The following is a 26,039-nucleotide window of genomic DNA, read 5'->3' on the forward strand; positions in this document are numbered from 1 at the left end:
TGAGTGGACACAGAGGTTAACCACACAGGGTCTGAAACCAGCCTGCCTGGGTTCAAATCTGATGCCATTACCCATTAGTTCTTTGACCCTTGGCAGGAAACCTAAACTCCCTTGCCTCATTTTCCTCATCTGTAGAATGGAGAAAACTTCACTGGCTTCCTTCTGGGGTTCTCATGAGGATTATATGATTTAAACCACATAAACTAGAATTTTTATCCTTAATAATCACAAGAGGTGAATTGGACCAATTCTCCCACTGACAACAACTGAAAAAGCTGCATTAATTTCAGTTTTTAACTTCAGCGTTTAACAAGATAGAGAGGAATTACTGGGTCAATGTCTAGGTAATCCAGTGGGTCAGACAGTCAGGGCACTCTGCCCAGGGAGCAACACTCAAGATTTGCCAAGTGTGAATGGGCAGAGGGGGTGCTGAGCTGCTGTGCTACAGACAGTGCCTAGACCATGAGAAGCACCTAATAAATGTAGAGTAGGTGCTGCATGTAGAAGGTCAAAGGTGAAAAAATACACCTAGCATTTGACTAAATGTGAGTCCCAGTGGAATGAATCCCTAACATATTTTGTGGAAGTATTAGAAACAGAATGTTGCTTTATTTTCATACATTTAATGAATAGTTATATAGTACTTACTGTGCCAGACACTGTTCTAAGAGCTTTACAAATATAACACACTTAATTATTTGTTACAACTTGAGCATAGAATAGTCACTTAGAGAAAAACCAGCAAGTGCTATAAATGAACAAGCCAAACTTGCCTAGAAAAACCCAGTGAGATGAGAGCCAGGGGGCCTGGAGGTGCCACTTTCCCATTCTGTTCCCAGCAGGTGGCCGTCCACTCTGCCAGTCTCCCATCCCCCATCTCTGCAATCCACCCTGCTATGTTTCTCAGCCCTCTCCACCCCACATCCACCATACCCCCAACGTCAACTGGGAACCTGGTTCAGACCCACCCTGCTTTGTACCCAAGCAGTATTTCTTCACCTTAGACCCGAATCCTTATATTGTGATTCCTGCATGGCAGCCCAGTCCTTGTTCCTGATGGCTTCTTTCTTTACTACTGTGTAAAAGCTCTTCTGATCCTTCAAACAACGCTTGACAAAGTGCTTGGCACGAGTATATGCCCAATATGTGTTTGTTGAAAGAATATACTCAACAAACACGTATTAATTTGTTCTACAAACATTTCCTGAGAGTATCCTTCAAAGTGCTGAAGATTCAGAGAAGAATTTGAAATAGTCTGCTGTAGAGGAACTACAGAGAAACTCAGCGTTCAGTGACCTAGAATTTTCTCCAATACAGAAGGGCTGGAACATTCATTCATGAGTCTACGGCACTGTAATGGACATCTGTCATTCTTTTTGGCCACTCAACATTTTAACTCCCACCAGAGCCCACGTCCCCTACAGCAGATAAAAACAGAAACACTCCCGTCCTTTGTCTCCCATGAAGTTCAGCTACTGGCACATGAGCTAGGCGCTATTAATCAGACCACCCACTCTAGACTCTGAGTCAGAAGCTAGAGATGCAAAGAAGTCAGGCCACGCAGAACCCGTTCTGGGGTAGCTGGGAGAGCAGATATCTGTTCCAGAGACAGCAGCGACAGAGGTTTTGGCAGGAGCTTTTGGGGAGCACTGCTGGTCAGTGGCGCCAGAAGCAGCTCTGGGCCCCGGGGAGCAGCCACGCTTTCTCCCAGACCAGCTGTGTAAGTGGGATTTGGGGCATTGCCTCTGGCAGTCTCATCTCCAGGCTTGTTTGTCCAAGCCTTCCGATGAACCTGTGAGCCCCCTAACATTCTTCTGATAAACTCTTTGTCCGCTTGAATTAGAGCTCATTTCTGTTGCCAGTAAGAATCCTAAAGGAGTAACCACGAACTAGGGAAAACTTGTTAGCCTAAAACCGAAATCACTGTGCAGTGGAGGGAGGGGTGTTCTGTGTAGACCGGACACTCTGGCTTCCTCTCTTTCCAGGGAGATGACTCAGCCTGAGGCTGTACAAGGGGCAACCCAGATCATCTCACTAGCAGGTCATAAGCAGAATCCAACTGTCTTCCGTATCCTCTAGGAGTCAGGAATAATTTCAGTTAGGACATGGGGGCTCAGACCCAAGGATTTTAGCTCTTATGAACAGACGTCCTTCTAGTTAGAAGACTAGGAGAATCATTCAAAAGAGGGGCTTCTCCTGTGGTTTAATGGGTGTGTGAACAATGAAGTGCTGGTAGCGAGAAACCACAAAACTGTGTTAACTGGCTTTACTGGAATTCCATGGTGCCCATCACAGGCCGCCACGAGGCACAGCTGTCTCCTTCCTTGCCCCCTCCCCCACTGGGGAGCGGTTCCAAACTTCGAAGGAGCTCGTCGCATTCCACACCTCACTCCCGGACTCTGCAAGTGCCGTCGCCTCCTTCCTCAGACAAATGCAGCCACTCACGCAAAGTCCTGCACGTGCCTCTCTCTCTACCTCTCACAGGTAGACACCATCTCTCTTCCGGTGTCAGGAGATTACTCCCTTTTCCTATCTTTCCTGAGCTTGCTTCGGCAATATCTTTTCTTCTCTTCAGTCCTTTATCTTCATTGCTCTTAGCCAACAAACACCTTAAAAATGTTTCCCATCTTTAAGAATATGAAATCCTGCCTCGGTCCTGGCTGCTCTTCAGTTACTGTTGCCGCCCCTAGAGATGCTTGTCTTTTAATCTCGATATCCTTGGCACTTAGAATGGGCCTAACGTAGAATAAACAGGCAATAAATGTCTGGTGAAAGAATGAATAAGTTGAGTGGACGGTGGGTGGATGGTTGCCTGTTATGTGGGGATTGACTGAGGAATACAAATCACTGCAGTGCAGCAACTGGGCTCCTCTTCCCTGAGGGGCCCCCCACCCCCAAGTGCTCCATGAACTTTTACTTACGGGCATTACAGGACATGGCAGAGAAGGACAGACACAGTTTAATTCTGGAATGTGCTAGCACCAGGTACCTCTGGGGCATCCAGAACAGGAAGAGGCTTCCTGACCCCTAGGAGTCTGAATGATGAGATGACAAAAGGGGGCCAGTTCAGAGAACCTGGAAGGAAGCGGCCCCATGAGAGGTCAGTTCTGTCATCACACATACCAAACACAAACTACTCCTGTCTCGGTTGTATCAGCTGCATCAACCATGACCGTGACAAGCCACATAGTGCGAGTTAGATATAGTTCCTCCTCTGTGGGATTTCTAGTTGAGGTCATGACTTCTTATCACCTTCATAGGACTCTATCATCTCGATTTTAGTCTACCAATTGCCCCTTAGCTCTTGTAGTATTGGTCTTCCTTTTACTCCTGGGCATAATGGTTAAGATTCCGAGCGAAAATTCAAATCCTGGTTCTGCCATTTGCTAGCTCTGTGATGTTGGGCAAATAAACTCTGCAAGTATCAGTGGCTTCATCTCAAAGGTGGTAAAGGAAATAGCTTCATCTCGAGGTTTTTTTTTTTTTAAGGATTAAATGTGATCATGGGTATAAAGTCCTCAGCATGAGGCTTGACACACAAGCTCTGTAGACATGTCAGCCAAATTACCTTCTTTCTCTGCTTTCAAATATGCTCAACCTCCTTTATTCCTTAAAAAAAAAAAATCCTCTCTATCTTGTAAGCCTTAGAGGCTCACCTCTTTTATTTAATATCAAACATCAGAACAAAAATAAGCAACCCCAATCACTTGGCTTCCACAATGTGCACCCAGTGACATCTTAATCCCTCTAATGGGATACCAATGACACCATTTTACCAGAACTCCAGGAAATGGATCTTAAATATGAGTCATTTAGCCCTCCCTCTTCTTGACTCTTTATACCACTACATTGTCCTGGTCCTCAGACTACTTTCTTTGATATCTGATGGATGTATACCATTTTCATTCTCTGAAGAAAGAATTCATATTGTTAAAATGGTCATACTACTCAAAGCAATCTACGGACTTAAGGCAATCCCTATCAAAATACCCACGACATTTTTCACAGAACTAGAACAAATAATCCTGAAATTTATATGGAACCACAAAAGACCCAGAATTGCCAAAGCAATCCTGAGAAAAAAGAATGAAGCTGGAGGTATAACCCTTCCAGACTTCACACTATGCTACAAAGCTACAGTAATCAACACAAGGTATTGGCTCAGAAACAGACACATAGATCAAGGGAACAGAATAGAGAGCCCAGAAATAAACCCATGCACTTATGGTCAATTAATCGATGACAAAGAAGGCAAGAATATACAATGGAGAAGACAGTGTCTTCAACAACTGGTGCTGGGAAAGCTGGACAGCTACATGTAAAACAATGAAATTATAACATCCCCTCATACCATATACAAAAATAAACTCAAAATGGTTTAAAGACCTAAATATAAGATATGACACCATAACACTCCTATAAGTGAATATAGGCAAAACATTCTTGGACATAAATCACAGCAATATCTTCTTAGATCAGTCTCCCAAGGCAAAAGAAATGAAAGCAAAAATAAACAAATGGGACCTAATCAAACTTAAAGCTTTTGTATAGCAAAGGACACATCAATGAAAGGAGAAGACAACCTATGGAATGGGAGGAAATATTTGCAAACAATGAGACAAACAAGGGACTAATATCCAAAATATATAAACAGTTCATACAACTCAATATCAAAAAAAGAAAAAAACAAACAACCTGATTTAAAAATGGACAGAAGACCTGAACAGACATTTTTGCAAAGAAGACATACAGATGGCTAACAGGCACGTGAAAAGATGCTCAACATCACTAATTATTAGAGAAATGCACACCAAAACCACCATGAGATATTATCTCACACCTGTCAGAATGGCTATCATTAAAAAGTCAACAAATAACAAATGCTGGCAAGGATGTGGAGAAAAGGAAACCCTTGTACACTGCTGGTAGGAATGTAAATTGGTGCAGCCACTAGGGAAGCCAATATGGAGTTTCCTCAAAAAACTAAAAATACAACTGCTATATTATCCAGCAATTCCACTCCTGGGTATAGACTGGGAAAAAACAAAAACTCTGAAAAGATACATGCACCCTAATGTTCATAGCAGCACTGTTTATAATAGCCAAGACATGGAAGCAACCCAACAACTGGCTTAAAGAAGATGTGATACATACACAGATGCATGCACACACACACGATGGAATACTACTCAACCATAAAAGGAATGAAGTACTGCCATTTGCAGCAACATGGATGGACCTAAAGATTATTAGGCTTAGTGAAATAAGACACACAGAGAAAGACAAATACTATATGATAGCATTTATATGTGGAATCTAAAATATAATACAAATGAATGTATATACAAAACAGAAACAGATTATTTTATTTCTAATTGTTGGATATTTAGGTTGTTTCTAATTTTTCACAATTATGAAGGTGCATGTAATTTTAATTTCTTTAGTATGTACTGCTATACTGCCATAGAGAAAAGTTGTACTAATTTATCCTTAGTTCTTATTTGGTTCTTTACAAAGAACTCCTGTGAAATTTACCTGATATCTCTCGATAATTGGTAGACCTTGGAGTTGGTTTATAATGCCCTCTATTTTACCACTAACTATAAATCCTTAAATAGCTGAATCAAGGATAGAACATTTTTATTTGCTTAAACATGTTAATATATCACCTTGGTGTTACTTTGATAAGACAGTTCTTGTTATTTCCCTTTGGCATGGCAATTCACAAAAAACTAGTGGAATATTTTAAAAATTGATCAAAAAATTTTTCTTGGTTTGTCAGGTAGCTAAAGTAAATTAGCATATGTGCTATATTTGTCAAACAGGCACATATCAGGAGAAGACTGCTTACTTAAGAAAAGGTTGCTTAAATTTATTTAATATGAAATCATCAGCTTTACTGCTCTGTAGAATTTACACTTGGATAAGTCACAGTGTTTTTTTCTTTTTTTTTTAATAGATCTTTATTGGAGTATAATTGCTTCATAATACTGTGTTAGTTTCTGTTGTACAACAAACTGAATCAGCCCTATGCATACATATATCCCCATATCCCCTCCCTCTTGAGCCTCCCTACCATCCTCCCTATCCCACCACCTAGGTCATCACAAAGCACAGAGCTGATCTCCCTGTGCTATGCTGCTGCTTCGCACTAGCTAACTGTTTTACATTCGGTAGTGTATATATGTCAGTGCTACTTTCCCACTTTGTCCCAGCTTCCCCTCCCCGCCCCCATGTCCCCAGGTCCGTTCTCTATGTCTACACCTTTATTTCTGCCCTGCCACTAGGTTCATCAGTACCATTTTTCTTTTTAGATTCCATATATATGCGTTAGCATACGGTATTTATTTTCTCTTTCTAACTTACTTCACTCTGTATGACAGACTCTAGGTCCATCCACCTCACTACAAATAACTCAATTTCGTTTCTTTTTATGGCTGAGTAATAGTCCATTGTATATATGTGACACATCTTCTTTACCCATTCATCTGTCAATGGACACTTAGGTTGCTTTCATGTCCTGGCTATTGTAAACAGTGCTGCAATGAAAATTGTGGTACATGTCTCTTTTTGAATTATGTTTTTCTCAGGGTATATGCCCAGTAGTGGGATTGCTGGGTCATATGGTAGTTCAATTTTTAGTTTTTTAAGGAACCTCCATACTGTTCTCCATAGTGGTTGTATCAATTTACATTCTCACCAACAGTGCAGGAGGGTTCCTTTTTCACCACACCCTTTCCAGCATTTATTGTTTCTAGATTTTTTGATAATGGCCATTCTGACTGATGTGAGGTGATACCTCATTGTGGTTTTGATTTGCATTTTTCTAACAATTAGTGATGCTGAAGCTTTTCATGTGCCTCTTGGCCATCTGTATGTCTTCTTTGGTGAAATGTCTATTTAGGTTTTCCACCCATTTTTTAATTGAATTGTTTGGTTTTCTGATATTGAGCTCCATGAGCTGTTTGTATATTTTGGAGACTAATCCTTTGTCCATTGTTTCATCTGCAAATATTTTCTCCCATTCTGAGGATTGTCTTTTCGTCTTGTTTATGGTTTCCTTTGCTGTGCAAAAGCTTTGAAGTTTAATTAGGTCCCATTTGTTTATTTTTGTTTTTATTTCCATTAATCTAGGAGATGGGTCAAAAAAGATCTTGCTGTGGTTTATGTCAAAAAGTGTAACAGTGTTCTTGACATTTTAAAAAAATTAGGGTAGAGCTGTCTTCCATGTTAAAAATGAAAGAAAATTAATATTGCATATTGCCTGACATAGCCATTGCTCAATAAATATTTGTTGAATAAATGAATATCTGAGGCCACACAATTTTTAGCTAAAAATTATCTATGTGCCTTATTGGAACCCTTACATGTAAGAACCTAAACCTATGTTTATAGTCTATGATATGTGTTTGGCAGCACAAAATGACTAAACCAGACTCACTGGCTCTGAGAAAAGCCCAGCCATATACTAGATGGTGCTGTAAGTTCCTCTATCTCTAGGGCAGCAAATTCACTGGGACTGTAACCTGGATTTTTTTTTTTTTTAACCTACTTCTAGCAAATCCAAAGTGACTGTAATCATTGAGGACTTATGGACATCACAAAAAGATGCATATGATTCTACTACTGTCAGTGGAGAATGGTACTGGGGGTTTTAAGTAGAGAAGGACAAGAGCACTTATCCCACCCCAGAAACTGGAATTTTATTCATACCTCTTTTGGGATGTTAATAAAGCTGTCAGAGAAATAAAGAATAAAGCAATCAAAATCACAAAGGACAGACTGGCATAATTAAGGCAGCTTTCTGTCCCCTAAGCACCTGAGATTACACATCTCATTTGGCTTAGTAGAGTCATTGTTGGGAAGGACTTGCTTTTGAATTATACAGTAATAATACTGATTTTAAACACCAATTTTTATCATTTGCTTTATGTCACCTAGCTTTTATGCATAAAAAGCAGGGGTTGCAATGTCTAAGAAGTAAGATTACTAAATACACTGTGATGATAATAAATCAGCATAAACCAGTAGGGATTAATGAAATATATGAATAGATTAATTTCAAATATTCTTCCAGCTTTGTTAGGGAAAATACTGATGGTGCCATCACTGTATTTTTGAACCTGCCAATCTTTGTTACGCCTATGAAGATGGATGAGAAATAAGCCAAAGGTACTTAATCTGTGCAAAAAAACTACTCTCATTACTCAGAGTGCTTCTTATTACTTATATATCATGTGCGCAAGAAGGTTTGGTAAGCAGGAATAAATTATTTAATCGGGACTTAATTTAAATTCACGTGTTGGTGATAAAACATTGAACGTTAGTGGACGGACCTGATGAGGGATTTACTCAAGTAGGTGACGTGTGTTCGCGAGGGACAGAAAACAGACGAGCATCCTAAATGGTAAGCATAGAAAGGAAGTGAATATTTACCTGAAGCTTATTTCCAACTCTTCTTTTTAAATTAACATTTTTGGTGTCATTACAAAAATAAACAAATGGTAACTTAGAAAACAGACATTTTCTGAGAAGGAAAAAAATCATCTGTTATCAATCCACTAAGGTAACTACTGTAAACACTTCAGGGCAAAGTTTTCCAAACTAACCTACCTGTTTATATGAACAACCTGGAGTGCTTGCTTAAAATGCAGATTCTAAGTCCCCTCTCCTGGAGATTCTGGCTCAGTACCCACAGGACAGGGCCTGGGGCCTGGATAAATTAGTTTTAACAGGCAAAGCAGATGACTCTTATCATCAGACAAGTTTATACTATTTTTTTAGGACACATCTTTTCTGTGCATATAAGCAGCTTTCTTTTATGATTATTTATCCCCTTCAAGCCTGAGAATTTGGTATAGTTGACTTTTCCCAACCCTTCACCCTTTTACAGATGACCCTTTAAAAAAGTGAGACACAGGTGGCTGTTGGGACCAGGGCAAATGACAGCTTCATTCAAAACTGACTCAGAAGGACTAATCGGGAAAAGGATTTTCTCTTCTCCACATCTTTCTGGGATGAAATGGAATAATCAGATTTTACTTTTCAGGATTTCACTGTCTTGTTTGTCTGTCTTTAAGGATTGAGCCCAAGGACACTTCCTATTTTGGAAATAAGAATCAAGATTCAGATTCACTGCTCTTGTGCTGAGTACTCAAAAATAAAACCGAATATGCTTATACCAGCAACACATCTTGTAGCTGTAATTTGAAACTGCTGATTCTAATTTAATTTATTCCTTTTAACCTACAATCTTAGTTTAAGCAAGTAGGGTGTAAAGGAAGGAGATAAAAATATAAAGAGCTCCCTGCTTTAGTCTAAAATTTTAAGGACTTAAAGCTAAACTTGATTTCATACCTGAAAACAAAAGACAGAACACCTACCAAAAGTTATCTGAGAAGGTGAGACCACCCAACACTGGTTGCCATCATCACTTAATCTAGCCTAATATTTTTCATGGACTATTTGTAGCAAATATGTCATTACCAAGAATTTTAAAATATCATTCTGATTCTTCATAATCCCCTTCTGCCACCCCTTTATTTTTTCAATGTGGAGAGTGTATGGCAACATTAAGTCGACTCAATCATGCCTCCCCCTTTAAGGGGCTCCATGGGACAAATTTCTTTCTGGGGGATCTTTAGACCAGAAAGATTGTATTTCTTTTGAACAACCAGTTTTGTTTTTATTGTGTTGAAACTTTAAACCATGCTATTGACCACATCCTCTATTTTCTTTGGCTACTAGGAAACTCAGAGGCAAATTTGCAGATGAACTCTTAACTTCTGAATAGGACCTTATGGTTAATAATAAATCATTTTGTTTATTACTTTGACACATGGCTTCATTTTATTTTTCTGGCTTTTACATTTCTGTCACCTTGATTTCCTCATCTATATTTTTGGTATATTCTGTAAGTGACCTCAAATACTTTTTAATGAATTATAAATAAACTATGTTAATGTAGTATTAGCATAAGCAGGAAGCTAATGACTATAAAAATTATACATTGCATGTTAAAGCCAATAGTGAATGATGTTTGAGTTATCTATACTGTTAGTTATCATCTTATTAACCACAAATAATCATATACTTAATGCACATAAGACTTACTGATAAATAAAGCAATGTGATCACCTTGATACAAAAAAAAAAGCATTTGATAAATTTTAAAACCCAATTATAAAAACTCACAGCAACCTAGGACTAGAAGGGAACTCCTTTAACTTTTTAAAAGAAAACTACCAAAAATTTAGTAAATGTGATATTTAATGGTGAAAATTTAGAATCATTTGCATCAAAATCAGGAATACAGTGGTGACTACTATGTGTTACTGGTTTTATTCAAGAGGTCTTAGCCATATCACTTGGATAAGAAAAAGAATGAAGTATAAAGAAAGGTACAGCAAAACTGTCACTTGTAGACAATATGGTCTTCTTCTGAGAAAACTTAAAACAAGCATTAGAAACTATTAGAACTAAAAAGTTTATCAAGGTAACTAGATACAACTTATAAAAAACCAAGACTTTTAACACACACAATAATCAATCACAAACTGCAATTTAAAATGTCTGACAACAGCCACAAAAATATAATAGCTAATAAAATGTATAAGATCCTCATAGATATTATTATAAAACTTTACTAAAGTATGTAAAACCTCAATAAATGGAGTGACATACTGTGTTCAACAAATTAGAACTTTTTGATGAAATTTTAACCATTTGCAAAGAGATCTCATTTAGCTTCTGGGTAGAGTTCCAGCCTCATGATAAGTCATCTAAAACAATGGATAACAGCTTTAAAAGCTCAAAGGGGGCTTCCCTGGTGGCACAGTGGTTAAGAATCTGCCTGCCACGGCAGGGTACAGGGGTTCAAGCCCCGGTCCGGGAAGATCCCACATGCCACAGAGCAACTAGGCCCGTGCGCCACAACTACTGAGCCTGTACTCTACAGCTCACCAGCCACACTGAAGCCCACACGCCTAGAGCCCGTGCTCCGCAACAAGAGAAGCCACTGCAATGAGAAGCCTGTGCACCGCAGCGAAGAGCAGCCCCCGCTCGCTGCAACTAGAGAAAGCTCGCACGCAGCAAGGAAGACCCAATGCAGCCAAAAATAATAAATAAATTAAAAAAAAAAAAAAAGCTCAAAGGATCTGTAACCAATTAGTCAGTTGTCTCATATAATTTGAAAGTTTGGATATAATTTAATTCAACACTCATTTTTTGGAAAATTTCTTATTCTGTAGTCTCCACTGGCCAGATTCACTAAAGAATTCTTAAGGTCAGATATACAATACAAATTTATACTTCCATATATAAACTTTTCACCACCTTCAAGGAAATAAACTTTCCATCAACTTTTAGGAATGGATTCTGCTGATAAAAAAATAAATATCTATAAATAATAACACATTCAGGATTTCTTATACTGTTATTGTGCTATCTAGACCTTTCTACCCTCTTTACCATCATCTGCATTATACCATTACTTGGTCATAAACACATCTGTTTGAAGGGAGGCCAAGTGTCAGACAAAATGAAATTCAGAATTGATCAGTTCTGCCACTGGTTAGCAGTCTTGGATAAAGGAAATGGAAGAGAGCGTGACTAACAAAACTGAGCAGGAAGAGTTCAAGAAATACATGGGAATTTGATTTAAAACATTTTTGCTCTTCACAACATAGAGCAAACCTATTTATATATATTTAATCATGTGCTGTGCCAGGCATTGCTGGCTGCCTATTCAACAGCCATTCTCCCTTCTTCTTCTTCTTTTTTTTTTTTTTCTCCCTTCTTCATTACTAAGAAAAGCCTGATGGTTTGTCAGATACTGGGTGATCAGGTGATTCAAGAGAGGAAAGACTAGTCTTGATTAATCTATGTTAATGATGGTAATTCCATTCATCTTGCCAGTAGTTGGTTTAGGAATAGACCTGTGATAGACAGTCAACAGTAAGAGGAAGAGGGGAGCTTTCTTCCCCCTTCAAAAGGACCATGAGAAAGGGCATTCCCTCTTTCTGCCTCTGGATGTCTGGAAATGCAGCAAACATCATGTAACAAAGTGAAGACAGTTTAAGAACAGCCAACATTTGAGGATGGCAGGGTGGAAGGGTGAAATGAACCTCAATTCCTGATGTCCTCATTAAGCCAATAAATTAACTAACTCAGAAATGCTCCTATGTCCGGGCTATTTCTTAAATGAGAGAATTATTATTTCCTTTTAGCGTTTAAGCCATTTTGAGTTTGGTTTTCCTGTTACTTGCAGTAAAAAAAAAAAACAAAAAACATTCAAACTGATTCTGTGCCACGGACAGCAGTACTAGCTAAGCGAACACTTATTATTGGAACAACTTATGATCATCCTCATGTGTAATCTAAACGTAAATGGTTTATGCTTTTTAAAGGGAGGTTTGAAGTTCTGAGGTATTTTCACTAATATAAGGGACAAAGTTGCATGATATTTGGAGGTTTGGTGTAGAAAAATAATTTCTGTTTTGCTCATGTGCAGATGCAGCCTTTTGCTCTTCTATGTTTTGAATACTCATAGCCCTATCAGTTCTACCTTTCTCCACCTCTAAGCAAGAACTTAACAATACTTTTTAGATCAGCCCCTGGCAAAGTCAACCTTGGTGTTGTTTTAGGAAATCAATATGATTTAGACATACTTTTTTATTCCCTCTCAAAGAAAGAAGAGTTTTGAAATTGCCTTTCCTTGGCGTTATGTTAAATCCTGAATATGTCCTGACAGGGAGTATGATGGAACGCACAAATGATTTTTCAATTAATAAAAATGTGATTCCAAAGCTGAGCTTCGAATTCTAAATTAAGTAATATGTATAAACAGAGACTCAAAACACTTCAAAGCACAGCTTATAAAAGCCAACATCATGGTGTATCAAGCCATGAGTTCAGGAATTGCCAAAATTAATGATGATTTTTTTCTCTTGATTTATGAGAGTTACTCCAGGACCTACGTTTCTGTGTAAAGCAAATGCAGACCTTATTAATAATGTAAGAGGCTCTAGGACTCCTTTACCATGGCAGAGAAGCTCTTGTCTAAAACCAGAACTGTTTCCTCTATACTTTAATGGATTACGTTTGTTTAACTTACTTTATATAGTGCTCAATTCTGTTCCATTGGCATATGGATGCCTAATTAATATTTGATGATGGTGACCATGACTGAACAGAAGATATCTTAGTGTCCACAGGAAAATGATAAAATACTGTAAGCTAGTTTCCTCTAGTGATAAAATTATATAAAAACAGGAGAGTGATGCCTTTTCATGCCAGTGCATTTAAGAAAACCCCAAATAAAAGGTAAGGTATAAGAATTAACATCTATTTAATTTAATTGTTTTATTTAATCCTAACCATAATCCTCTGGACTAGGTACTGGGATTCCCATTTTCCTAAATCTAAGGTGTCATTGGTTGTATAGTGAGCCAATATTTTATCTACCAATAAGAAAAAATGCAGCCAATGGAATTATGATACACCTTTTTTAAGATGTACCTTGATTTCAGAGATGTCAAAATGTAAAAATAACAGGCATCTCAAAAATAATAAAAAAATACGATTCTGATAAGAAAATTCATCCAAGTCACACAGCCAGTTGGTAGCTGTGGCAAAGACAAACCGCTGTCCACCAAAAACTCATGTTCCCCGTCCACAGCATGGAGTTCCTACTGAGAAATGGCTCTCCGGCCAGAAACTATGCTTTCCACCTTCCAGAATTCTGACCAACAGAATGTGAACACAACTGATATAGTCAGTTCCAGTCCAAAGAGGTAAAGAAGCACGAGTACTTTCTTCATTCTCTCTCTCATTCCATCTACCATTTATTGATGCTCAGGATGATCTTAGAAACTACCTGTTGAAAATGGCAAAGCCTCTGTGTCAGCCTGGGTTCCTGAATGACTGCAAGGAACAAAGCCCTGCCTGTACCCCCAAACCATTGTGCCAGATAGGGATGCCACATTTGTTTGACACGAGCAATAAGTAAACTTTTATCAGGCCACTGTAATCCGAGGCTAGTGTTACCTCAACTAGAATTATTTCATATAATACAGTGGCAGAATTAGAATGTGAATGTCAGGTTCCAAGAGCACAGGTTCAAGATTCAAGACAAGAGTTTGAACCATAGCTCCACCAGTTCTTACACTAGAGTCCATGAACTTGGGCAGTCATTTAACCTATGGATCAAGTTTGTCATCCAGAATGGTATGAAAATAAAAGGCACCTCATAGACTGTTCTCAGGATTAAATGAGAAAATGCATGCAAAATGCATGGATCATCCATGTGTTAGCACTCTCTGAATGCTGGTTGTTATTACACTTGCTGTCATTGTTAATCATTAGCTTCCTTTCATACCTAGTTGCAAATCGCCAAGTGTGCTTTTAATGTAAATCTCTTCTACAGATAGAAAGTGCCATTCCTCTGAAGAAAGTCCGCCTTCGGCTTAAGAGCCTGAGGAAGTTTCTGTTCCAAACTTTAAGAAGTTAAAAAAAATTTTTTTTCTGTTACCATGCCTTGAGGGAATGATGAACAGAGAAAATATGAAGGTATGTTTGTTGTATGATATTTCAAACACCAGTTTCACTTTATTGCTTACATAAAAATAGCACTTTATTTTTTCATTTCACAATATTATAAGGAATAAAAAGAAAATAGGATAAAAAACTTACCCTTTGTTTTTCATTTGAACCCTTTTTATTGGTCTCTTTTCTACTTTCATCTTCATACACTAGAACAAAGTCAATTCTTCGCTGACCATCATTAAAAAAGAGGGAGTCAGGTTTTCCATTAAATTCTTCCTGTGTGGATAGAAAAATAAATTTTAATATAGTTTTTTGAAAAGTGCCAATTTATAAGTGTTTATTTCCTAGCTTTAATAGATATATCAGTATGTTTACAGAGAAAGAGAAATAAATCCATAACTAGTTACTTGACCAAGAGGGCATGGTCACATGATCTTTGCAAGCATAGTCTGTTCTTGGTGAAAGAAGTCCTTTTTTTTTTTTTTTTTTGCTGTACGCGGGCCTCTCACTGCTGTGGCCTCTCCCGTTGCGGAGCACAGGCTCTGGACACACAGGCTCCGCGGCCATGGCTCGCGGGCCCAGCCGCTCCGCGGCATGTGGGATCTTCCGGGATAGGGGCACGAACCCATGTCCCCTGCATCGGCAGGCGGACTCTCAACCACTGCGCCACCAGGGAAGCCCTGAAAGAAGTCCTTGAATTGAGCAGGTTAGCATTATTCTACAAATGTATGGGAAAATATCAGCATTATGAATGTAACACAGTTATCCCAGAATTATTCCCACCTGGATGATCAAAAGAAGTATCAAGTTTGGAAATGAACACAGTAACCAGAGATGACTATCTGAAGGACCAAAGTTCATTTAACAAGAGAAAAAAAAATCTAAGACAAAGCACTGTTTATGAAAATCTCATCCTACCTTTGCCATATTTTCTAACCTTTTCATCAATTTTCATGACTTCTCTCTGAATCTCATCACTTTATAGAAAGTATCATTTTATAACCTTAAACAAATGCCAGAAAATGCTTTGATACACACAAAAGATACACTGGTCATTGGTATTTGTCCCCAGATCCACATAAGATACCCCCTCACTCCAAGCAAAAAACAAGCAAACAAACAAAAATCCTAGCAACAAGAACAAATAAATGAGCCTTTAATTTAGAGCTTAAAAGCCTTATGGTGTAAAAACAAAGTCATAACGGCAGAACACAGACCTAATACAGTTTAAAACGATCTCTATTACCTTATGGATTTGGATAGAATTGTTTTAATTTGCTCTAAGGAAAGGCTTGAGTTTGTGTTTCTCAAACAGCTGGTCAGACTGCTTATGTGAATGTTGTTTAAGAATCAGAATATTTTTTTAACTGACAAGTAATACTTTTCAATTTTTCATTTTTTTTCCATTAAAAGTCATGGGGAGGTTGCATTTTGCAGGCATTTGGTGGAACACCTTAATCATTAAATGTGATTAATTCTTCTCTTCATTCAGCATCAGTTAGTACTACACACATCACCTTATTTTACCGCCACCAGTTTCCCATTTTCTTCACACTTTGGAGAAGATGTATTTTTTTTTGCTAAACATATACAAACTGATACTTGTCCCTCCTTTCCTCTTTTCTACCACAGAGCAGCTAAACAGTGTGACTTGTCCTGAGACCTTCCCCAGCCAGGACGCTGAGGGGCCAGAAAAACAGACACATCAGTGTCCCAGACTGAGGCTACCACCTAATTCTTTTATTTCCAATTTCAGCTCTTTAAAACCAGTAAACTGGGCTTCCCTGGTGGCGCAGTGGTTGAGAATCTGCCTGCCAATGCAGGGGACACGGGTTCGTGCACCGGTCCGGGAAGATCCTACATGCCGTGGAGCAACTAGCCCCGTGAGCCACAATTACTGAGCCTGCACATCTGGAGCCTGTGCTCCGCAACGAGAGGCCGCGATAGTGAGAGGCCCGCGCACCGCGATGAGGAGTGGCCCCCACTTGCCGCAACTAGAGAAAGCCCTCACACAAAAACGAAGAGCCAACACAGCCATAAATAAAAATAAATAAAATTAAAAAAAACAAACAAACAGTAAACTTTAAGAGTATTTAAAGCTATATAAGACACAGAAAACAGGCTTATGGTTACCAGAGGGGAAAGGGTGGGGGCGATAAATTTGGACTTTGGGAGTAACATATACACACTACTATGTATAAAATAGATAACCAACAAGGACCTACTGTATAGCACAGGGAACTCTACTCAGTATTTTATAACAACCTATAAAGGAAAAGAATCTGAAAAAGAACATATATATAGATATATCACTGAATCACTGTGCTGTACATCTGAAAATAACACAACACGGTAAGTCAACTATATTTCAATTAAAAATAATTAATTATGTTGAGTAAAGTTCCCTCTATGCCTATTTTCTGCAGGGTTTTTATCATAAATGGGTGTTGAATTTTGTCGAAAGCTTTCTCTGCATCTACTGAGATGATCATATGGTTTTTCTCCTTCAATTTGTTAATATGGTTTATCACACTGATTGACTTGCGTATATTGAAGAATCCTTGCATTCCTGGAATAAACCCCACTTGATCATGGTGTATGATCCTTTTAATGTGCTGTTGGATTTTGTTTGCTAGTATTTTGTTGAGGATTTTTTCATCTATGTTCATTAGTGATATTGGCCTGTAGTTTTCTTTCTTTGTGACATCCTTGTCTGGTTTTGGTATCAGGGTGATGGTGGCCTCGTGGAATGAGTTTGGGAGTGTTCCTCCCTCTGCTATATTTTGGAAGAGTTTGAGAAGGATAGGTGTTAGCTCTTCTCTAAATGTTTGATAGAATTCGCCTGTGAGTTCATTGCAGCTCTATTTACAATAGCCCGGAGATGGAAACAACCTAAGTGTCCATCATCGGATGAATGGATAAAGAAGATGTGGCACGTATATACAATGGAATAACCCAGCCATAAAAAGAAACGAAATTGAGCTATTTTTAATGAGGTGGATGGACCTAGAGTCTGTCATACAGAGTGAAGTAAGTCAGAAAGAGAAAGACAAATACCGTATGCTAACACATATATATGGAATTTAAGGAAAAAAATGTCATGAAGAACCTAGGGGTAAGACAGGAATAAAGACACAGACCTACTAGAGAATGGACTTGAGGATATGGGGAGGGGGAAGGGTAAGCTGTGACAAAGCGAGAGAGAGGCATGGACATATATACACTACCAAACGTAAGGTAGATAGCTAGTGGGAAGCAGCCGCATAGCACAGGGAGATCAGCTCGGTGCTTTGTGACCGCCTGGAGGGGTGGGACAGGGAGGGTGGGAGGGAGGGAGATGCAAGAGGGAAGAGATATGGGAACATATGTATATGTATAACTGATTCACTTTGTTATAAAGCAGAAACTAACACACCATTGTAAAGCAAATATACTCCAATAAAGATGTAAAATAATAATAATAATAATAATTAATTAATTTTAAAATACATTTTTTAAAAAAGCTATACAAAAATGCTAAGGCCTGTCGTTTTCATTTCAGCCATGGAGTTCTTGAGGCCCCTCTCTTCAATTTCTCTTCCTTTCAGTGAAGCTGTTACTATTGGTGACAACCTGGGCAGTTGCTAGAGGAAAACCGTATGTAGACGAAAAAACTATGAGGCTGAGGGGAAGTGGAGTAAGGTGGAATATAGTCACGAAAACCTGGTCATTGTTACAGACGTCTGAAACGTGTACAAAGCAGCTTGCTCTCTGGAGCCCACATTCTGCTGCCTTTCTTTGGTGGCGTCCGACAGGAGCTCACTGAAGTCACGTTCTGAAGAATGAGGCCTGGAATGAGAACCACATCTGCACATACATCCAGACATTCCTCCCCACACAGTCCTTGCTCAGCCACACGAGTTGGCAGCAAGCTCCAAAATAATCTGGTCTGTATGCATGTCTCTCCTGTATGATAGAAGACCATGGCCCTTTGTTGGAGGAAAACGCCACTGGCTTGGCAAGAGCTGTTTGTATGAAATAACTAGGTCAGACTCTCATATGGTATTATTAGAATGCAGTGCCGGGGGAAAGAGTGCCAACTTCGTACGGCTGTGAAATCCACGTTTCCCATCTCTTGGCAGAAAACATTCCACTAGGTGACCGGGAAGAGAAGGGAGAAACAAAACACTGGGCTAGAAAGAATATCTAACAAACAAGGGAACTAGCCCAAATAGAAAAGACTCAACTATGAACAAAACAGTACTGCTTGGAAAAAAAAAAAAAAAAGGCTGGATTTTTCAGTTATAAGTTCCACTATAGGCCTGATTCATCCAACAGGTATTGAAATGACAAAAAAACTTAAAAAAAATTTTTTTAAATCCTCTTCTAAAGTTTTGAAGTAAAGTTTTAATAGTTACCTAGGATAAATATTGATAATCTTCTTCAAAATGACGGATTATTCAGAGATGGATTATTATAGTTCTGACCTCTCAAAATCTACTCAAAATTTCATCTTTAGTCTTTTCTACCAAGTCAAACGGCACCAAGATGAAATACAAAAAAACACCTGAAACCCAATCTTTCCTGTTCAGCAGCTTAAGTTTAAAAACACTTTAAGAGATGGTTTAAAATTTATCAGGTCAAATCATTTTAGGGATTGGAGCTTACGTATGGTTACTGACTTCCCCACTAGGAAACTTACTAACTCTTATACTCATCAGAGTAACTTATTGTTACCCTGAGGGTCTTAGGCAAATGTCTTTAATGCCAAGGAAGTAAGCAGAGTCTCTAGCTGTTAATACTTCTTTCTTCCTGAAAAAAATATCAAGTAAATTTCTAATTACAGTTTAGAGTCTATAATATGTTTTATTTGTTCATAGCCATTGCCCTCTCTGGTTCTGAGGACACTAGATTCCACCAATTTAGCATCCATTTTACTCATTTGCAGCAATCTGACCCAAAGCTGTACTTAAAGACTGCAGTGGTTAAAAAGACTAACCATGTTCATTTGTCATTATATCAAAATAAACAAAAACAATGCTGCCAACCATTGCAGAAGAGTGACTTGACCACCTCTGTCTTTAACTGTTGGCTTTGACATTTCACACTTGGGAAGACAGACATGCTTGGTCTGAGCAAGGGGAGGTCTGAGAAATAAGCTCCTGGCAGAGTGGTGTAGGAGAGAAGGAATGAGAAAGGTTGGATGTAATGTACCCAAGTGATGTTTTCCAGGTCTCCCTGCTCTCAGCTGGCTTCTTTCCTCCTTCTATTTGTAGGGCATCTCCTTCAACAAAACAGCCCAAAGGGCTCTTTTAACCAAATCAGGATAAAAATGCAAGCAGCAAAATTAAGCTGCCAGAATTTGTGGATTCAACCAACGTCAGACTAAAAAAAAAAAAAAAAAAAAATTACAGAAAGTTCCAAAAAGCAAAGCTTGAATCTGCCATGTGCCGACAACTATTCACATGACATTTACATTGTATTCACAACAATTTACATAGCCTTTACATTGTACTAGGTAGTATAAGTAAACTAGAGATGATCAAAGGACATGGGAGGATGTGTATACATTATATGCAAATACTACACCATCTTATATAAGGGACTTGAGCATCCAAAGATTTTGGTAACCGCCCTGTGAATACCAAGGGATGACTGAAATTACTTGGTAGGAAAACTTCTCATAAGTTATCTGGATTTTCCTTGAACAGGAGCTTTGGGTACATGAAGGGTCACATGATGATTACATAATGGTGAGGTTTGTCTTCCGGGTGGAGAAAGAAGGGCTAGGGAAGGAGAGGATCTGGGGAAACAGCTGCCTGGGTGTAACTGCTCCATGGCATTTAGGTCAGTTAGAGATGAGCAGCCCATCTCACTAAGCTCCCTCCTGGAATCCCTGGCATCAGCACTTGGTGAGTCCAGGAAAGAACTTGCTGCTCAACATGTGTCCAACCTCACACTTCTCAAGTGTCCTCAAATAAACAAAATGTGTCCTCAAATAAACCCTGAAAAATCAAGACTGGAAGTCCCATTTCACAATAGAGTTTAAACTCCTAGAGTTTAAAATGCAAATTTTAAATGATTTGTCCAAGATCTGGATACAAAGCAATCAGCTTGGGATCTCTGCTCAAACTCTCATTTATGTGTAAGGATGTTGGAAACTTGCCTTGGACAGCAAGTGATATTATCTGATTGTATCAGATTAAAAAATTCTAGAGAATTTCCAAACAGTTTATTCCTGCCCTGTTAGGGCTCTCATTTACTATGAGATTAGAGAGTATTCCAGGCTTATTTGGATTAATGGTCTCAACCTCTACAGAAAGCAGGACACGAAAAGTCTTATTGTCTAACAATGATAGTTGAGGAATTAAACTATGAAAAATAAACAATATTAAAACACTCACATAATTAAAGAGCAACTGATATGTGAATGTGGAAAACACATGTGGCTCTCTGCGGTCTTTAAGACTAGCAAAACAAAGTAGTTAATTCCAGGAAGAACACAACAGGGAAAAAAAAAAACTTTAATTATAGCAAAAAACTAAAGTGAAAATATAGGATTTTCTATTTTTCAGTAAACCTTGAATCCCTGTATATCGCAAGTTTTAGGGAAACAAAAGTTTAGAAGCAAGAGCCTTTATGTAAATATTTAGATCCCCTGAAATATAGAACATAATGAAAACTTATTTATATGCCATGCAGTTATAAATGAGATATATTCTGGTGTTTTCCCTAACTGTGGCAGAGTCCAGGCAGGTTCAAGGTGTAAGAGATAGTGGAACACTTTTTTCTTTATAAAGTGTGCAAAATTACTGCAAGGGATAGCAGAGACTACATCAATTTTTATTCCTTTTATTCAGATCACCTCCTCGGCCTGTAAGAACACTTGATAGTGAGAAGATGCAAAGTACAAAGAAAAATGCCAAGAACTGCAGGCATGGAAGGCTGAATGCTGAAGGTAGAAAGATTAGTATTATGAGAAGCAGGGGTGGGAGAAAAGGAAATAACACGTTAGTACCAGGGATAAGGAGAAGTACCTGGATGCACAAGGGAGCCACACAGGAAATCAGCTCAGTCAGTCGCGTGTTGGGGGATATGTGTGAGAATGTTTTGGACGGGGCATTCAAGAATGTGTTGGCCGGAAAGAAGTGCAGTGGAAAAGCTGCTCATTCAAGGGGGAGGTGTATCTAGAAGTGAGGATTCCAAGTCTGTTAGAGAGTCCAAGAACATCCCTGTTGGTGACTCTGTGGCAATCAGGGTAAACTTAGGAGTGACCCAGAATAATATTTGTACAAATTACACTGTCTCCTTCCCCACTCTGTTAAACACACTACCAGCTTCTGAAGGCCAATGGCCGGGTCTTGTTCACCCTGAGTTCTCTGCTGAGCCTTTGCATTTAGCAGGAGCTTGGTTTGCTTTTTTCTTAGGAAAATATACCTTTTTTTTTTTTCTGATGATAAAAGTAATATATACTCAATACAAAAAAAATTCTGAAGATACAGGGAAGTATAAAGGAATGAATAAAAGTCATATGTAACCCCATCTCCCAGAGATAAGCCGAGCTTCTTAATATTTTGGATCTCTCTCTCTCACGCACACACAAACACACATGCACATTCACTAAATTGATACCATACTATACGTACTGTTCTAAAAACACCCATCACGGCCATTTTTCTAGCTTGAAAAAAAGCTCTGCACCATCATGTTTAGTAGTTGCAATACCATTTAGTTAAACAGCTCCTCCACTCATGAACATATAAGTTCTTTCCAATTTGTTGCTTTTATAAACACTGCTGCAAGGAGCATCTTTACACATATGTATCTGCGCACATGTTCAATTACTATTTTCTTAGGCTGACTTCTAGAAGCAGATTTTAAGGGACCCAGCCTTTTAGAGGTTTTTTGATATATATGTTGCTAAACTGTCATCCAAAATATTTATAAAAATGAACGCTTCCAACAGCAGAGTATGAAAGTGCCTTTCCCTCACTGGATTTCACTCTTTTTACTTTTCCCATGAGAGTTAAAATACCTTTTTTTTTTCATTTGCACCTTTTAATTAGAGAGCACTAACATTTTTATGGGTACTGCCCAACTGAATTAATGCTTCTCTGAAATCCCAATTACTATTCTTGACCTAACTGAACTATCTTATTATTTAATCCCTCCTCAGTAGATTCTCCTGGGTTTTACTCATGAGGTTCTAAAGACCACGCTGGCAAAGGAGCAAGTGGGTGAATGATGATACAGAAGCAGCCCATACGGTTACTTCCCAAAAGGAAAAGAGAGAAATACTCTAGGGCACTGTCTACCAGCCCTAGGCTCAACAGTGCTGACGTGTTTTTGGAAATGTAGACATTTAACTGGAATGTGTGATACTAGTTTGAGAAGGTCACTGCCCCCTGGACAGACTTTCCAATACAGTTTACATGCTCCCTGTGTAACTACCAAGTATCAGTATATATTTTGACTCATAATTTTTTAGAATATAGAACTTACTGCTGATTTAGTTTATAAATGATTTCTGTTGCAAGTTTAAAACTGATGTACAAATTCTTTTTTTTTTTAATTTATTTTTGGCTGCATTGAGTCTTCATTGTTGCACAGGCTTTCTCTAGCAGTGCTCGGGCCTCTCATTGTGGTGGCTTCTCTTGTTGCAGAGCACGGGCTCTAGGCACATGGGCTCAGTAGTTATGGTGCACAGGCTTAGTTGCTCTGTGGCATGTGGGATTTTCCCGGACCAGGGCTCAAACCTGTGTTCCCTACATTGGCAGACGGATTCTTAACCACTGTGCCACCAGGGAAGCCATGATGTACAATTCCTAAAAAAATCGTCTTGCTGAGGGAGAAGATATGGGGATATATGTATGTGTATAGCTGATTCACTTTGTTATAAAGCAGAAACTAACACACCATTGTAAAGCAATTATACTCAATAAAGATGTTAAAGAAAAAGAAATTAAAACTGAAAAAAAAAATCATCTTGCTAATTTATATTTGTAAATGGCTATAAGTAGTTTCCAAGTCGTGGAACTGGCTATTTTCAGTCATTTCCCATCAAAAATAGATGTAGTTCATTTATAAATAGTATTAGATTGTGCCATGAAAATGTTGCTGCTGCTTCTTCGTCTTTCTTTTTTTCTTTTTTTTTTTTTTTTTTTTATACTAATGAGGGAATGTTCACATACCAACGGCTTCCTGATTTGGTATATGCATTTTGCCTTTGTTTCCCTTTGCCTGTGTTAAATAAACTCTAGAGTTCTATCATTAGAACATCACGTTTCAAACACAGGGTGAGGGTGGAGGCATAATGCCTCAGGCATAATTATTGTTAAATATTTCCCTCTAGCCTGTGCCAAGGAAGCAGTAGTTTTAGCAAACAGAGTTCTCATATGTTTTTAAATATTATATTCTTAAAATTTATGAACGAGGCTAGAGGAAATATGAAAATAGAACTTTGAAATGACCTTTAAAATAAAGCTTCCTTAAAAGGAGTTAAGTAACCAGGGAAGATAATAAGCTTTCTATTGCGGGAAGATTCTTAGCTTGGAGCCTTCTCACAGAGGATGGACTCCGAGTGAACTTTTCCTTAAATCCACTTAGCTGGGATTGGGATTTGCATTAGCATGACTTCAAACTTGTTTTGCTTTCCTGTTTTCCCACAGGTGGTACACTATTTTTTAAAACTTTTGTTTAGCTTTCCTTAAAGGTGGTCTGCAGAAAAGAAGATGAACAAGTAAAGGAAAAGAAAAGGAAAAATGTGGGCCTCCCTGGTGGCGCAGTGGTTGAGAGTCCGCCTGCCGATGCAGGGGATACGGGTTCGTGCCCCGGTCTGGGAGGATCCCATATGCTGCGGAGCGGCTGGGCCCGTGAGCCATGGCCGCTGGGCCTGCGCATCCGGAGCCTGTGCTCCGCAACGGGAGAGGCCACAACAGTAAGAGGCCCACATACCGCAAAAAAAAAAGAAAAAAAAAAAAAAAGAAAAGGAAAAATGTGAAAAGGCCTATAGTGGCTGTTTTCTTACTTTCCCTTTTCTAGAAGAAGCCATCACCTGCTTGCACTGTTCTCATCTGGCAGTGGTAACACTGGTGAAAGAAATGTGGGTGAGATTAAGCTGTAAGACATTTCCAATAAAGTCAGGAATGATAAAGTGATGGATGTGATGAAACAAGACAAGTGGTGCAAGAGGACATTTGTTTGAGAATGGTTATCCTCCTGGAGGCTGACCTCTTAAGGTTTCGATATCCCCAAAGTGTCTTGCTTTGTTTTAATATCGAATTATTTAACATCAATCCATTTACCTTAAACTTTTTTGAACCTATTAGCATTTTCAGTTTGTATCACCTCCTGAGGAAGAATATGCAGTAGGTTTTCCACGCAGGCAAGATGGTTGTCCTAAATGACATTTTTCGATCTTTAAGAAATAGTTCCCAATGTCATATTCTGGAATCAGTTAGAACCAAAATAATATTGCTACAACCAAATCCTGCATGACTTAATGGACTTTCACACTATTCCATCTACACAAGCTCCTTAGACTTAAGGAACAATAATTTTAGCTTGACTTCATAACCATAGGTTTCCCTCCACCTACCCTCTTGTTCCTCTTAATTAATCTTATTTCAATAGCATATTTATTTTCAGTTTTTGGAAAATTAAATGGTTATGACTCAAAATTATTAACTGGTAGTTCCCATTCGCCAAATCCATAACTGTGAAATGCCCCTTTTTCTTAGTCACCTGAGTTGCATGGGGCCTGGGTTACCAGTCCCTGAGATTTCATACTTTGAATGAAAGCCAATCTCACAAAATGTGATTATGATCTGAGAATAAACAGAAAAGGGAGTTTCAAGACATTGCTCTTCAGACTGTTGAGCTGAAGAAGACACATAAAGTATAACTGAGGGCGTAACTAAGGCAACAGGTATTCAGCTCCTTACTGGGTTCCTGTGTAATTCTTCTTCTGCAGACTCCTTCAGAGTTACAATCCATCATTCCCAGAGAGCTCTTCATCTTTCACAGGAGGTTTCCATTTGCCATCTAAGAACTGCCCTGAGTTATTTTCAGCTGCTCAGGGTTTGCAGCACAAGTGTCCCGTCATCAACTGTGACTCCCCTGTCGGACTGTTATATCCCCACATGTGCCTTGGTCATAATCTTCTCAGACCACTTCTCTAGGAATTGATGTTTGCAACCTCATTCAAAGCAAGAAGAAGAAAAACAAATTAGAGCATCTAGTGCCCAGAAAAGCAAAGGATTGTGACAACTCCTATCAGTTGGTTAATGCCTTATAAAGATGTTATTTTTTCTCTTGAAACTCAAGAAGCAGTTTACAAGAATGGCTGTTCCTTGTGGTATCAAAGTGAGGATGCAGAGATGTTTCCAAAACAAAATTTAAAAAACCAAGTGACTCATTTAAAACAATGGCACAAAAATGTTAAACTGACTACAGATAATAACACCTTAAAAAATCCTCCTCCCATCAATTATTGGGAATTTTCAAGAAATAAAATG

The 26,039-nt window shown here is 38.6% G+C and overlaps 1 protein-coding gene across 2 annotated transcripts in view; it reads right to left on the reverse strand.

The window, feature by feature from the left end:
• Window positions 1-26,039, reverse strand: part of ANO6 (anoctamin 6) — a 216,351-nt gene that overhangs the window by 77,241 nt on the left and 113,071 nt on the right. For both annotated transcript variants that reach the window (XM_060112165.1, XM_060112164.1), the window contains one exon: window positions 14,692-14,820. In XM_060112165.1, the coding sequence (XP_059968148.1) occupies window positions 14,692-14,820 (129 nt within the window). The remainder of the gene's footprint in view (window positions 1-14,691; window positions 14,821-26,039) is intronic.

The sequence above is a fragment of the Mesoplodon densirostris genome, chromosome 11 (assembly GCF_025265405.1).
Source record: "Mesoplodon densirostris isolate mMesDen1 chromosome 11, mMesDen1 primary haplotype, whole genome shotgun sequence".
NCBI classification, from domain to species: Eukaryota; Metazoa; Chordata; class Mammalia; order Artiodactyla; family Ziphiidae; genus Mesoplodon; species Mesoplodon densirostris.